The 12966-nt window shown below is 37.1% G+C and overlaps 1 protein-coding gene across 4 annotated transcripts in view; it reads right to left on the bottom strand.

Annotated features, from left to right (window-relative positions):
- Positions 1-12966, bottom strand: part of RETREG1 (reticulophagy regulator 1) — a 70274-nt gene that overhangs the window by 11832 nt on the left and 45476 nt on the right. For 3 of the 4 annotated variants that reach the window (XM_080380786.1, XM_080380787.1, XM_080380789.1), the window contains 2 exons: positions 1938-2064; positions 5-89 (listed from right to left, as the gene is read on the bottom strand). In XM_080380786.1, the coding sequence (XP_080236912.1) occupies positions 5-89; positions 1938-2064 (212 nt within the window). Of the gene's footprint in view, positions 1-4; positions 90-1937; positions 2065-12468; positions 12639-12966 lie in introns of all 4 variants that reach the window. The other variant, XM_080380788.1, reaches the window with a different exon arrangement.

Genomic DNA, 12966 nt, shown 5'->3' with positions numbered 1-12966 from the left:
TTACGCAGGACATAGGAGAGGACAACTCCAGGAATGTAACTTCCCAAGACAGTGAAAAATGTACATACACTGCAGACTAGTAGGCAGAACTGGCAAAAACATTAAAATTGTCCATTAACACTTCCACTGTTTAAATGTTTAGATCATTTTGCAAAAGAAAAATGCTGCACGCTAATTGAAACCTAGAATGCAGTGGAAAATTTAAGGTGCTTTTGCTTTTTGTTGTGGTTTTTTTTTTTTAAATTAGGAAGTAACTTTAACACTTCTGGTGCAAATAAGCATCACACAGTCCTCTGGCTAATTAAAACGTACCCCTTCTTCTACAGAAATATGTTATTTTTATTGATTTGCTGTGAAGTTTTAATAAGCTCACAATTATTGCTAAAACTTCTAGTAATTACTTGACTACACAAAAAAGGCTAAACAGCTGATATTCAGGGAAAAAAAATCAAATCACTCATTGAAATATTACAATGCATACTTGCTGCACGCTTACAAAGCAAAAAATCCTTCCTGTAAGTACAGTTCTCTCCTCTGTTGTGTCGCTTTGTGTAACCATTTTCTCTTATATGCTGCAAGCATCCTCTTGATGCTTGTTGGTACTCTAGCATTCCTGTTAACAACAAGACTGAGCTGAATTTTCAGTATCAAAAGAGATTTGGCCTCTGCTGTGACTGAGACAGAGCGCATCTTTCACAACTGTACAATGCTGAGTACAGAACTGATCTGTTGAAAGTTTACAGAAGGAAACCATTTGTTTTTTGTTGAATTGCAATAAAATGGTTAATTCAAAGAAATTTTGCACACAGCATCAGTGCCCAATTTGCTTGCAATTATAGCAATAAAATAATGACATGGCTTACAAAATGAGGTCAGAAAAAAGAAGGAAAGCACACGGTCAAAATTATCTTTTTAAAGTCAGTGTTATATGTATCTTAACATGCAGTTACTAAGTCATGTTACCACATGACAAAATTATGGGACTGTGTATACTAAAACCACATTTCCTTACCTCAATATATACCTACTTTTAAGAAATATCGGTTTATTATCCTGACCATATAACTTCTTTTTGTATACTTTATTAATCTTTGAAATGTATTTCATCCTGTTACTTGTCCATATTTTCAGTCTAAACTAATATTTGAGTGTGGTACTATATCCTATTTGCTAATTCTGAAAAGCCTGTTTTCAGGAAAGATCTTGCGGCAAAGTTAACTGAAAATTAAAAGAGGAGAAAAAGCCTCCTAATCTCCTTCTAAATTGTATTTAACAATACAAATATAAAAATGAAATCTGTTGTCATAAGATACTTCTAAATTATTTATATTTTTCTTTGGAAAGGAAAGCTGCTTCACTTTTCACTAGAAACTACGTAATGATATTCCTCCTATTTGGAAGGAAGAAACCTTACTCTCGCCTGCCTCTTCACGAAGTGGGTTCTCCAGCTCAGTCTTCCCAGTAAAGAAACCCAAACCCACCAACTATGTCTGTACAGAAGAAAAATTATCACAGTAACGTAAGAAATTATCTTCTATCATGCAATACTTGCGCAACTATTCCTGAATACTACAATTATTTGAAAAAAAACCCTCCATATATACGTTCAGGAACTGTATACTTTTTCTGCTTTTTCAAGCTTTTGTTAAATTGTGATGTTTTGAATTTCCTTTCCATGGAGTAACTGGTGAGGTTCCAGCAGCTGTAATGGGAGGGACTGTATCGCTATAAACTGTACCATGAGCTTTGCTCACTGACAAGCTACCTGTGCTCTCCACAGCAGTTAGCAGAAACTCACGACTGAATGTATTATCACGTGTATTTTATTTTTCATGGTTTTGCTTGCTTTGGGTGTTGTTTTTTTTTTTTTTTTTTTAAGTTATCTTGCCTTTTTATAAAACAGTATTGAACTGTTAATCTTACTTGGGAGTGCTTACCTTGCCAGGGTTTTGTTCCTTGAAATGGGACATTTCTTGAAGAAATACAAATAAATTCATCAGTGTTTCTGAAATGCACTGATTTATTCTGGGTCTGTAGTCTTGCTTGGAACTGATGACTTTCCAGCTGAGTAAAACAAACACAAATACACAACAACTTTGGTTATAGCTCATACAAAAGTTGAAACTGGTTGAAAAAACATGTTGTAAAGCTATAGTCTTCAGTGATCCAATGTCTGCTGCTATGCTAAAGAAACCTGTGCTTGTTTCCACATATTTTATACTTATAAAATATTTTTTTAAAAATAAATCTTATCTTGGCAGTAGCAATTCTCAGTCCATACAAGCAATTACGAAATAAATTACTGCTTGTTCATTCCAGCCATATGAAAACACTGAGTTCAAGGCACAGCTGTCATCTAAATTAAGCAACTGAACCCCAAACTTGTTTTTTAATATTCTTTTTTCTTAAAAACAACATAGCACAGTAATTTTCATTGCCACAGGTTGGCCTGCATATTAATACGTTTAATTTCAAGCATACAATCTTTGTGCTTTTTCTTATCTATTTTTTGTCTCGTTCGCCAGACTGCCATGGTCCGTAAGAGACTGATATCCAACTTAGAAAAAAAAATAGCTCTTAAGGTTTTGATGCTTACATTCGTTTCCTTACTGATTTTTTTTATTTCTCTATTATACTGAAAGGACTGTTTCTAAAGCTTAGCTTATAACTGTTCAGTCCTTCTAACACAAATTAGAAACTTTAGAACAATTTGCTGCAAAACAGGAGAAAGCTTATCTATCTAATTTCGGGCTTATCAGTTTATAGGCAATATCCAGCTGAAATGATGACATGGTATATATACCTTTTTGGAGCAGACAAAAACATCTACAACAAAGATGCTTTACGAAACAACAAATGAAAGGAAAAACATACACAGGCCAGTCGATGTCAAGTGAAGTGGGTACCAAGTATGGATGTACCACCATGCAAACCCTGAGAATCCAAAGGTAATCTGCACAAATTTTACAAAGTTATCTTTTGCATAATTCACTGCTCAGTACACACACAGCTTTGATCACAGTGAATGCAAGTAAACCATAAATAACCCCACAGCCACTTTACCTGGATACATAATCCATTAGATTTTTAATGCATCACTGCATTAACAGTAAACATTTTTTCACAGGTGGATCACATTACAGGATAAATAAAAAACTATGTTATGAAAACAGATTTTGTGCAGCAATAAGGCCATAACATAGACTGTCAGATCAAACTGCCAGCTCCTTCTTCCAAGTAATTACTGTTTAGCTACTAAAACAGCACAAGGCCCTGTTCACAGTTGTTCTTGTTATTCAGAATGCAAATGCCCTCCGATAGCTCCCTGGGACAACTTACATTTTAGCAAGTGTCAGAAAGTGACTGATGAGATATTTGCTATTCAAACCTTACCCTGTATGAACTTGGGTTTTCAAAAGTAACATTTAAAATTTTGCTTTACTATTAGAAATAATGAGAGATAAAAATTTCATTTTTTGTAGTGAATATATGACTTTAAAAAAATACTTCCTATCACCACTTGTAATGACACCTGCAGTGACTAAAAGCTTCAACATTGATAGATGCTCAACAGATTGCTTAGTCATTTCTGTTGGCACATACTGTAAAAATTAAACGCCATGATGAGCATTTGGACTTTCCTCAGTTGAAAGCTGGTTAGTAGGTAGCTCTCGTCTACCTTCTCTACTGAGGACACAACACATAACCTACCTTTGCTGCACCGTACTGTATTCGCTTTGAGTCGTTCTTACTGTAAGGCACCATTATGTCTTAGGATACGAACTTGTTAATGCCTCTCATTTCTTGATATATGGAAAGCCACGTAGGTCGTAAATTTTTTGACCATGTTTGTATTTTTGTGAGCCACTGGCAATACTGATGCACATGTACAACAGCCTTGACGCCCTGAGGCTACTGAGACTGCCAGCTCAGGTCTTACTTTGGAGTTCTGTTCCCATGACAAATGTAATGGTGCATACTTAAAATTACAGTACTGCTTTCTAATTTGCTTTACACCTAACATTTTTCAAAACAGATGTGGATCCCTATACAGCAAGTTTAACCTACCAAAATAGGCTTATTTTTCCTCATAAATATTTTGCAGCTTCTTTAGAATTAGTTATAAACTTGCAGAAACCCATAGATTAAAAGTGGCCGTTCTGTTTTTCCAAAGTGCTTAAAAAAATTTTGCTCCCTCATGTTATTTTTACTTCTTCAGCCTACAAAGCAGAAGTTTACAGTAATGTTTTTATATGGGCATGAGTTCACACCCCACTTGCACCAAGAACTGCAACGCAGTTCTTTCTAGTAAAAGCAACTGGTTTACTTACACAGCCCAAGGGAGAAAACAGCTGAAGGAAAAATGGATTTGAATTCTGGAAATTATGTACTTAAAAGTTACACATATAATTGCACTGCACTACAAGAGATATATTGATTTTCCCTAAAAAGATAAAACTTCTGACTTGCTTCTTTTTGCAGGGCTGGGACTATATGCTCATACTGCACTGGAAGGAAAGTGGTCTCTCACATGGCAGTATGCAAAATATACTAATATAGCACTAAAGGGATGGCTATTAAAAGGTTCAAGTGGCCTAAATTAGGCAGAAGCTTTGACCAATGAATCAGGATAGGAAGTAAAATAATGTAGTCCACACTGTTTACTGCATTATAACATCCAATGAAAAGTTTGGGATTACAGTGTTAGCTCAGATTTCTGGTCAGAGATTAATAACAAAACTAGGCAAATGGTAAATATATATATAAATGCCTATTCCACTTTATCTTCCAACTGAAAAAAAACCCTCTATATTTTCAGTTGTATAACCCCAAAGATTACTTGTATTTTACAAACTATGATAAAAGGAGAAAGCGACTTTGAATTTAAAATCCAATGTCTCAGCAAGACGAACACCAAACTTAAGTTTGCCTTAAAATCTTTAATTAACATTTCAGTGAAACCCCAGACAACATGTCTGACATTCAATTCAGCAAGGTCTAAAGCCACTTTTTCTTACAATTATATAATCTTGTTCTCATTTCTCCTGAACACACAGGATAAGAAGATTTTGGGCTTATGTTGAATTTTATACACTTTGGTCCGACTGATTCCCACATTTAACTTAGTGAATTTTTACATACTTTTATCTAAGCCAGGAGTAAGTCTTCTCCCACATACATGACACCCATTTTTATTCTACCTGGGAATGGTACATAACTTCTTTTCCATTAAACCTGAGCTTTCCTAATGTAATGGAGGTTAAACAACCTTCTCCCCATTTTCAGAGACAGCCTCCACAGCTTCATTTTTAATAGCAGGTCAGGAATAATTTTGGTGAAAAATGTCTAGTTAAACACACACAGAGAGACACGTCATTTTTATGCCTGTTTTTAACGACGGTACAGCAACTTCACCACGAGGTGGCGCCACAGCAACACCGGTACCGGGGCACGGCTTGGCGCCATTTCATACGGGACATCAATGGCGCTCGTGGGGCGTCCATAGTCAGGCTGTCACCTGCACAGCGAAGCACTGAACATGACTGAACGAAAAACTCGTATTTCAGCAGCAGTGACAACTGATTCAAGTTCAAAACCCAAGCTGTCGCCCTATACCTGACTTTATTATACTATTTATAGTGTTGCAGTAGTGTGATTTCCTCTTACATTACAAAATATTCAGGGTGAGGTGTTCCCCCCCTGCCTCTGAGAATAAAACCCGTAATTTAAAATAGTGTACCTGAAATTTATAGAATGAGAGTCTCCTGTCTTGAACTAGGTGACTTTCCTAAGACAGAGAAAATGTGACATATTTTCCAGGCACGCATGGCACTGCGTGCTGGTATTTGCCTCCGGCAGAGAATGTAAATAAAACCATAAAATAACTCATGGAGAACCCTGCAGGAACCCGCTGGGAGGGATTAGCAATGTTACACAGAATTTTTGTCCGCCTCCCATCCACACTAGTAATTCCAATTTGCATCCTTTCTGGTAATTAGCAGCTTCAGAAAAGTAGTATACAAGGGTTTTGCCTTATGAGAAATGCAATTTTATGGATAGGCTACTCTCCTTACAGAAACATCACTTCCAGCTTTTGTAAACCATTCTGCAGCATTAGTAACAATTGAGTTGCCTGTTTATTCTAGTGCTGAAAACTATTATGACAGCATTCCGCATTACAAAACCCTTTTAGAGACTTTGCTCCTATCCTTTACTTAAAATTGTTGACAAAGCAGAAGCACAAAGAGAGAAAACGGATAGGCCTGATACCTACTATCGAAACAGAGCTTTTGAAATACATAGGACAATTGTAGATAGTTGGCTTACTAACTTTAAGTTAACAGCAAAAAAAGGATGGGTGTGTGTGAAAGCATAAACTACAATAATGCAAACTACTTCCATATACACTAACCAATACAAAGACAATCTAAAGAGGAGATGCAGCAAGGCGCGCTGGGATAAGTAACAGCAATTCAAAAGACGCAGGCAAATTGCGCAGAAAAATGGCACATTTGCAGGGAAAGTTCTCTGGAGCTGCTTCTCTTCGCTGTTAATAATGCTTTCTTTTGCCAAGCTGAAAAGATGTTGAAGGTATGAGCTGCAGTGCAGATAAAATGTGTTGCTACATGCATTGGTCCCGTGGTCCACATGTGGTGTGCTGACAGAGAAGCAGCCAAGCAAGGCGAGTGGATGGCTCAGGTGAAGTTTGTTCCAAAACATTACAAACCCGCTATTAAGCTTGGTCCACAAAAGAACGCTTGGCAGTTTCTTGTAGGCCACCAGAAAATCATGACACCTTTGTCAGTTCTGCTGTAGCCACACTTTTCTATTTTACAAGGAATACCAGGGACTATTTCAAATCCTTGTTCTAAACTTGGGCAACTAGAGGTGCAAGAAAGTCAGCTTGCGGATCTTCAGCACGAAAATCAGATGCACATGCTGCCTCTTCTTGTTCACACCTACCAAGAACTACCAGCCCTGGTAACACCTGTCCCTCCTGTCCCTTGTCCCCAGAGCCCACCTGAACAGCAGCACTACCCAGAGGCCAGATGGTTGGAACCTGATGAAGGGGGATCAAGAAAGAAAGGAGATGCAACATGTGGTTGTATGTACACAAAGATAGGAAGGTTATGTCATGCCCTTGTAGAAAAAGAAATAAACATTAGACCTGCATGAGATCAAAAGTTGACAGACACATAAAAATGCATACTCCATACAAATCTGTTTTTCAGTAATCACATTTAACAACAAAACGGGAAAAAAAGAATATATGTGAGGTAGATGATGAATGTGGAGTGCATGACTATGACATCAGTCAACTAAGAACATAAAAAACCTACTTCAGCACAGTATTAGTGGAATTACAGTACCTTAATAAATGACCTAAATGTGAACCCTATACTTTCTGCAGAAACAGCTTTTGGGGCTCCTGTCCGGGTGTCCTTTGGGGATAATAAGCAGCCAACTGCCTCTGAACAGCTTCAAAGGCGTTTGTGTATGATTTAGAAAGAATCCAGTTTTACGCTCCCATCACTTATCGTGAGTTTGATATAAAGTACGACACTTCTATTCTAAAATGACTGTCAATAAGATTGAAGGTATTCAGAGAGAAAATTAATTACTCATATCCTTCTGACTGCCTACTGCATCATTTCTAAAACTGGGCAAATACATAAACTGTTACCTAGTAGCTGCAGAAAAAAACCAAACAAAACACCCTCCTGCCCCAGATGCTTCAACTCATCACAGTCACCAACTCTGGCCAGGAGAGTCAGTGGCATTACATTCTCTAAAAATGACTGATGGTATCATGCTCTCATTTCGTATCTAGACATCTGTTCAAGCAAAGCCCCGTCACATTTCTCTCAGAAAGGTCAGTAGCTCTCATGTTACTAGTTTAAAGATCTCTTCGTGATGTGCTGGATTTTTTTTTCATTATGTGTACACAGTTTCATATGTATCTTCACATAGATACGCTACTCAGAACTAGCAGTGACAAAGTACACCATGATGTGGTGGATCTGAAGGATTGCACCTACATAAACATCAACAAGGAGTCAGTAATTACAGAGCTTCTAAACTGTCTTGATTTCCCAACTGTAACCACACATACTTGAAACCTGTGCAGACTGTAATTTTAAGGGTAACTTAGAATGTATTAGTCAAGGTGGAAGAGCTGAAAGTTATATTCCCAAAGATATGTAAACCAAAATACAGGTAATTTGGCTATTTTATAGCCTTTTTAAAAGTACAATCTAGAGCTTATAGAATGATGCGGCTGTAAGGGATGTGGAGATCTAAGGACAACATAGGCAACCAGGAGGTAAGTATGAAACGTGACCAAATGAAATGTGTAAACTATTAGCAAAACGCAGTCAAGCAGGTCTACCTTTTCAGAGCTTTCACAGGTCTCTGCTATGAGGAAAGCAAACACCACAGCGCAGAAGGGAGTGATTATAATGATGCGGTTACCCTTCTTTGAAACAAAAATTTTATATCTAAAGACCTATGCCAAAATATATTTTTAAATTTCTCTTCTAAATTATTCAGGTACAAAGAAAATAAATTCGCATTTAGATAAAAGTTTGCGGACAACATTTTAAATTTTTTTTTTACATTTATATTTCAGGTGACCAAATGAAAATAACCATCCCCCTCTCTCTCCCCAAAATATGAAGTACTGTAGAAAGCACATTTTACAGTTAAGTGTATTAAAAGTATCAATGCCAAAACCTCTGAAATCTACTATTGAACTGTGTGGTAGAAAACAATGCAATATTGATTAGCCTTACTGAATTACAAGTCACAAATCTGTGACTGTTAAGTGCGCTATGTGGAAGGGACATAAGAGCAAGCACCACTGCACTCATAGCATAGCATCTTTATGACCTACGTAGCTAATTTAAAAGGTTATTATGTAGAACTGTGCTTTATTCTGTGCCAGTTTGGGATCCTATGCAATCATCAACTATACTCAAATAATTATATTTGACTCATGTGGCTATGACCAAGTCAGTAAGACTTGCAATTTAAATGCATCACTGGGGCACCAGGTAAAATCCTGCTTCCTTCCAAGAGTTCCATGAAAGGATGCTGTACCACTGAAAGAACGAGGAACACAGGAAGCATCCACTGATACACTCCACTGTCAAACTTCAGGGAGCATCTTCATCTACATCCTTTTTGCCACAAACTCTACACACCTTTTATACTAGAAATCTCTCCAGCTTGTAGATATCCATATGCATTTTGTTTCCCATTGCTCATCTACAGACCTACACAGGTTTACACTTTCACCAACATCTTAACACTGTGGCAAACATCCTTCAACTGACCACATTTGACATCTCTTCAACAATAAGGCTTGGGCACACTTGGAATCTCCAAGATACACAAAGTTAGATCTTGGTTTTAAAAGAGAAGCTGGAGAACGTCGGTATCGACCTTAAAGAGTAACTAACAACATTCCCCTTTAATTCTCATCTCTCCTGTAATTCAAATACATGACTTCTGAGAACTACATTAATTTTGTTAATACCATGCAACACCGCTTCTCAAGCTTTGAAAATGTTTTCTGACCTTGTCTGTCTTCATCTGACACTTGAATTTTGTTCTTTTTATTAACAGTGAATCAGTCCAATTTACTGGGGTTTTTTTTCAGGGAAAGATGTGCAATAACAAGCTGAAAAAAAGATCTTATTTCACAGCTTTCAGTAACATGCATGCCGTTTTTATTTCTTGACCAAAAATATTTTTCAGTAGCATTACTGCACAAGAAATATGTTTAAATCATCAGCATTTGATGAGGCTGGATGTGTTTTTTCTCAATGCACTGCACAGCAGACTGGCCAGGATATGTGACTTTCAACAAAACATAATATAAGCAACGCTTCATCCCTGACTCCATATGCTTCTTGCATAGTGTGTTAAACCAAAATCATAGCGGTATTTTCTTCTCTTCAGCTGACATGAGAACATTTTACCACTGGCGTGCTACTCAACAATATCAATCCCTTAAACAAAGGGTTTTTTTTCCTTATATTACTAGTCAAGAACAAACTTTTTAGACAGTGAAAGCAATTCTATTATTTTTAAAATATACCCAAGTGTTCTGCAAAGAGATAGGGGAACTCATCTTGTCCTACAGGTTGCTTTAGAGAGAGGGGGGAAAAAAAGAAGAAAAAAAGGAGCCATTACCACCAGGATTTTATTTTGGAGGGGATGTGTTAATTTCTTCTATTCAAGTGTAACATGAGTTGTCTTTTAAAGTCTTAATAAAAAGCTGTATTGTCTGTCTTTCTTTAGCTGATCAGATACAAACTGGTTAACTCCAACTTTTTTGAATGTGATCCCAGTACAGATGCTCCTCAATGTAGCAGACTGTACTAGATGTTGTCACCTTTTGATGCATGTCCTGCTAAAATAAACAAAATATACTCCAACTTAATATGGGGCATTTAATTGTCCAGCTCCTCTAGACAGATTCTTCTAAGCAAACTGACAGGTCAGCTTTCACAGCAAACCCCTCCTTTGACCTCTGCTACTCTTGTCCAGCTCTCCTGAGAGAAACACCAGCTATTCCAGTTCGAGGTCATTCAAAACACAAAGTGTGCTCCAATAATCAAGTACTATTAATTCAAAGTCATGACTTAGCCAATAAGCACAGATTTCTTTAAACGTCCCTTTGCATGAGAACTGAGTGTTTCAGCGTCACATAAATACTATTACAGACTTGCTTTCTGTTTAGCAAAGATGATGATGCTACTACTATGTGCTGTTAACCTTTTAACCAAGACAGTACAAGGGCTGCGATTTTCCAGGTCAGCTTCCTATTTGTGATAGAAACTGGTGATGTAAGAAAGACATTTTTATTGCAGTATTTTTGTTCAGAAAAGTAAGGAAGTCTTGTTTCTGTCAACAGCACCATAAAGTTCTGTTTGCAGAACTTTAAGCAGCTCTGCCCAGCTGTTGGAAGTGATTCTTTTATTTTCCTCCTGCAAAGACAACTCTTTTAACCCTTTTTTACAAAATCAATTCATCTTTCTCCTTCAGGCTCCACATTCTTCAGCTGGGATACTCCTAGTTCAAGGCCTCTCAAAGTCAAACAACTAGGAAAGATGAGCTGAGCATTCCTCGAGTTGCAGAGCAGCTGCACAAAAAAGGAAAACTGGATTTTATAGTGCCAAACAAAAAATACTTTTAACCTGCAAAAACATAAACACGACTTTTTGTGTAGTATACCAAGGCAGCTTTAACTCTTTGCTGTGCAGAACTTCGTTCTCACTCTCTTCAATGTGTTTTTATGTATTTTGTATAAGCAGGTGACCATTTAACCTCGATGCATTCGTGCACTACTGAGAATTCCGGGCACGAGCTAACCACTTGAGGCCTACATTTGTGCACTGGATTCAATCATAAAAGGAAATCAAATACTTTCTGCTTTATTAACTAATACTAGCAGAAGAAACATATTCTTATATAATTACAAATAAACATGCTTTGAATAAATAACACACAGATTTGACTTTAAACTGGATCTCCATTTTTCTAAGCTAAGCACATACTGAGAAAGCTATTGCACTGTGAGATGGTAGTTAAAAATCAAACGGTTCAGAATCGCACAGCTTTCTCTCCCATTTTTAGTCAAGTCATAAAAGGTTCCTGGCTAACAGTTTAGTGTGCCACCCTTTTCAATGATAGGCATGTGACAGCGATTAGAACAACACAGACATTATTCTCATAGAGGAAGTTATACATCAGTATCTCTTTGAAGCAACTACAGCCATGTCCTTCCACCACTTCAGGACCAATTCTTCACAGTGCCTTCTACACATTCTTGACCACCATTCCATTCTTCTTGAGTTGCCAATCTTTACATTTTTTTTTTTTAAAAAGTAAATTATACCATCTTACACCAAAAGCATAGGAGACTAGATGATAAAGAATTACTGGGGGAAATACTGTCCTTATGCTAAATTGTTTTCAATCCTTTACCTTTGACCACATCTTTCCTCACTGTTCTTGATCTGCCACCACCCGGTATCATAAAACAAAAGATGTGAGCGTGTACCTGATCTACCTGACTCCTAGCTTTTTTGATAGCCTAAGAAGTATTTGTGCATATGCTCCTTTGCTTATTATACATTTAAATTCACAGTGTGACTAACAGACGATTGGCCAATGCCACATCTTTAACTATGACGTTATATTATTCATGAAATACACTTGTGATGCAATGTTACATATTTTATAAAGTAGGACATGAACTTGAGAGGGGAGAGGATGTAAGAAGTATTCGTTTGCATCTGAGAAGGAGCTAGGAGGAGTGCAGTGTGCCGAAACTGAGCAGTGAACAAAGTTCATTCTACAGCTTCTACAAAAATACCACCGCCCTCCTTTTTCAAATATATAAAGCAATAGCTTGGATTCAGCATGCCCTCAAAATTACCACATTATCTGTGCATTTACATAAATATCTCTTCTTTTATGACTCCAAAATGAATTGCTCCAGTCCAGTTCCCATATTGCTCCAGTATAGCTCCCACAGCTCCTCCTTCTATTTCCCTCTTGTTTAACTTGGACCGCGACCTCCACCAAATCGCATTAGCACTTCTGCTGGAACGTTCTCCAGTTATATCCTACTTGTTATGACCATGACAAAGAAGAAAATTAATTTCAGAAAAAATCAGAACCTTTCTATTTTCTCAAAACTTTTTGCTCAACAGCAAAGACACTAAAGGATGAGCAATTACGATCAGGGTCAATTAATATAATGGTAGTTTCAGAAATTACAAATGGGAAGAGTAGGCCCTGTTATGCATTTTCAGGTTACTGCTTTAGAAATGTTCACCCTTTTTGCCTAAAAGCAACTAAAACAACACAACAAAAAACCCAACTTTAATTCATAAAAACCCCAAAGTCTTAAGAGGCTTAGGCCTACTATTGCTTCTATTTAACTGCCAAAAC

The sequence above is a fragment of the Falco punctatus genome (assembly GCF_963210335.1).
Source record: "Falco punctatus genome assembly, chromosome: 3".
NCBI classification, from domain to species: domain Eukaryota; kingdom Metazoa; phylum Chordata; class Aves; order Falconiformes; family Falconidae; genus Falco; species Falco punctatus.
The sequence above is the reverse complement of the archived record's forward strand: the minus strand, read 5'-3'. Positions and strand labels throughout refer to the sequence as shown.